This window comes from Zerene cesonia, chromosome 3 (assembly GCF_012273895.1).
Source record: "Zerene cesonia ecotype Mississippi chromosome 3, Zerene_cesonia_1.1, whole genome shotgun sequence".
In the NCBI taxonomy this organism is placed as follows: domain Eukaryota; kingdom Metazoa; phylum Arthropoda; class Insecta; order Lepidoptera; family Pieridae; genus Zerene; species Zerene cesonia.
In genome coordinates, this window is record NC_052104.1 from 667,071 (window position 1) to 669,905 (window position 2,835).

A 2,835-nucleotide genomic window follows, 5' to 3' on the forward strand; every position below is an offset into this window, starting at 1 on the left:
AAAAAAAATATAAGTAGGTACACATAAATCTTTACCTTTTGCACCAATTCTTCGAATGCCAAGTTGATGCCTTCCTGCGTCTTGGCACTGCTTTCTATGAAAAGCATTCTGTGTTTTTGTGCGAAGGCCTGCCCGGCTTCCCTAGGTACTACGCGGGGCTAAAGCAATAATGTAGGATGGTAGAAATATAGAATAGTACTTTTAAACGAGCAAAAACTATAGCTAGAAAATTTTAAATGACGTTCTATTGAAAAACAGAAAAAAAAAAAATTTTAGCATAAAACTTATTTTAATGCTATATTAAATTATCCTTTTATTCCATCTATAGCCAAATTGTTCGTAATTTTGGTTCAAACTGCACAGAAAATTGAAAATAAAATATACAAGCATACCTTGTCGATCTTATTTCCAACAACCAGACAAACAATATTCTTCTTTGTGGAATACACTTGTAATTCTTCTACCCATTCATTCAACTTTGCCAATGTTTTTGGTTCCGATACGTCATAGACCAATATCGCTCCGTGGGCATCTCTAAAACAAAATAGGTTGGAAAAAAAAAATTTATCATGAGATGGCATTCGTTTAAGGTCAGGCATCTCTAAATCGCGTCAACATTTATAACTTTAATAGCTATGACCCGCAGCATCTTGATACAGACCGACCGCCTCCTTGGTACAGTGGTTAACGCGTGAGCGTAGAACCGAGGGGTCCTGGGTTCAATTCCCGGTGGGGACGCACAAAAAAAAAATGTCTCGATCTGGCAGGACACAGAAGGCTGATCACCTACTTGTCCCTAAAGAAAATCGATCAGTGAAACGGATGTACATCATCTGCCCCATACCCCACTAGGGGACGCGGGACTTCACACCCGCAGCATCACTTGCATTGGATCCTAAACTAGACTGGATTAGCACATACGCTACTTTCTACATACTCTTTTTCTGTGTTTGGTACAGTAGAGATAGATTTCTGTTCATACAGGTTCAATAAGCTGTTTTGTGTGAAAGAGTAACAAACATCCATACTTACAAACTTTCATAATACTAGTAGACTATATAAGACTAGACTAAATAAAACAACCCTACCTATAAAAGCTATTTGTCAGAGTCCTATATCGTTCCTGGCCAGCTGTATCCCAAATGCCGAGTTTAACTTTCAGTCCGTTCACTTCCATGACCTTGCATTTGTAATCAACTCCGATGGTCGCTGGAAATGATGCATTGTAGTCCCCTGTTGTGAACGCTAAGATGATACTAAAATATAGAGTTTGTGATATAATTCATAACCTACGTATATAAAAATTAATTGTTATTTCCTTTCACATGTTTTTCATGGTATTGAAATGATCAAAGAAGAAGTGGAAGATTTTAACCATGAGAAACATAAATAATAACTGATGGAAAATAATTTTTTAAGGACTATGTAGGTGATTCAAAGTTATAAGGTCTATTAAAATGACAATAGATATCTATTGATTACTTATTAACCATCAATCTTTTTTTTAAAGACAAGCAAGTAGTGAATTACTTCTTTAAGCTTTAGCTAGATAGAAGATAGAAGAATTTAATATGAAATCTGTTTTGATTAATATTTATTTGTTGCAAAACTTGAACTGAAATAGATTATTATTGAAAAAAAAACCGTGTTCTCAATTTTTAATAATGTTGTATTTATTCGCAGTATATTGATTTTGTTCAATGTCCATATTTAATTTCCAATAAAAAAATCAGATAGAAGTACTTGACCTCATTCGAGCAGGTCAAGAATAACATTTTAGAATTCATTATAACATTACTAAATACACTACACATACAAAATACATCCATATATATATAGCATCATTATAAAACGTTTATGTTAGTATACATAAAATAGGTTATTTTCAACCAAAACTACATAATTGACAACATTTTATACTATATTAAAGTATAGTAAATATACCATAAATTATATATGAATCATTCTCAAAGATATAACAATGGGTATGCGAGTGATACAGTTTTAGATGCCAGGTTAAGATACCAAGCAGTAAATACACAATGGACATATTCCAGTTTAATTTATTTGTAGAATTTATTCGTTAATAACCAAGCAAATAATAAATAATCACAAATAAGCATTGTCTATGGTTCACTGATATAATGTTGATTAACAAATTACAGTTCAAAATATGAACCAAGAGATTTTGATAAAGAGATTTAGAGGCCAATAGTTCTTTTTATGAAATTCAAACATCCTGGATCAACTGACTCAACTTTGCTTGACATTTTAGACTTAGTTAACAACCTAAAGTAAGTTTAAGGAAGTGTTTTTAAGCATTATGACTCACCTGGATTTTCCAACACCACTTTCACCAATTACCAAAATTTTAAGTGTGGTAACGCAATCCATTGTTTAACAAGAGAAAATTATAAATAATGAACACTTGGAACAAGGGAGTGTACTTAATTACACGATAACTTTAATCAAACCACTGTGTTTTGAAAAAAAAATGCTTCGTTGGTTTTTGATAATGTTTTTAAACGATTAATGTAATTATTAATGATTTCGAGTGAATAATCAACTTATTTCAATATAAAAAACGAAAACAACAATACGTCATTTTTGATTTTGCGTCTTGAAATAGACATGACATGTCATATGACTGACGTTTATTTTACGTTCCGTTATTGCGACACATTTAACTAAATTTTAAAATAAAACAAAGGCAGTTTGTTATATTACGTGCATATTTTTATTTATTAAAAAGCATTATATTCTAATTTAATATGAAATGGTTCAGATAAGAAATTTCAACTGAACATGAAAACATTTTCTAATATATTGAAAAAA

At 31.4% G+C, this 2,835-nt stretch overlaps 1 protein-coding gene across 1 annotated transcript in view; it reads right to left on the reverse strand.

The window, feature by feature from the left end:
- Window positions 1–2,630, reverse strand: part of LOC119838410 (ras-related protein Rab-18) — a 4,613-nt gene extending 1,983 nt beyond the window's left edge. Inside the window, exons 1-4 of the mRNA XM_038364352.1 lie at window positions 2,333–2,630; window positions 1,089–1,256; window positions 393–534; window positions 36–158 (exon numbers count right to left, since the gene is read on the reverse strand). Coding sequence (XP_038220280.1) covers window positions 36–158; window positions 393–534; window positions 1,089–1,256; window positions 2,333–2,394 — 495 coding nt within the window. The 5' untranslated portion in view covers window positions 2,395–2,630. The remainder of the gene's footprint in view (window positions 1–35; window positions 159–392; window positions 535–1,088; window positions 1,257–2,332) is intronic.
- Between the last annotated feature and the right edge of the window lie 205 nt (window positions 2,631–2,835).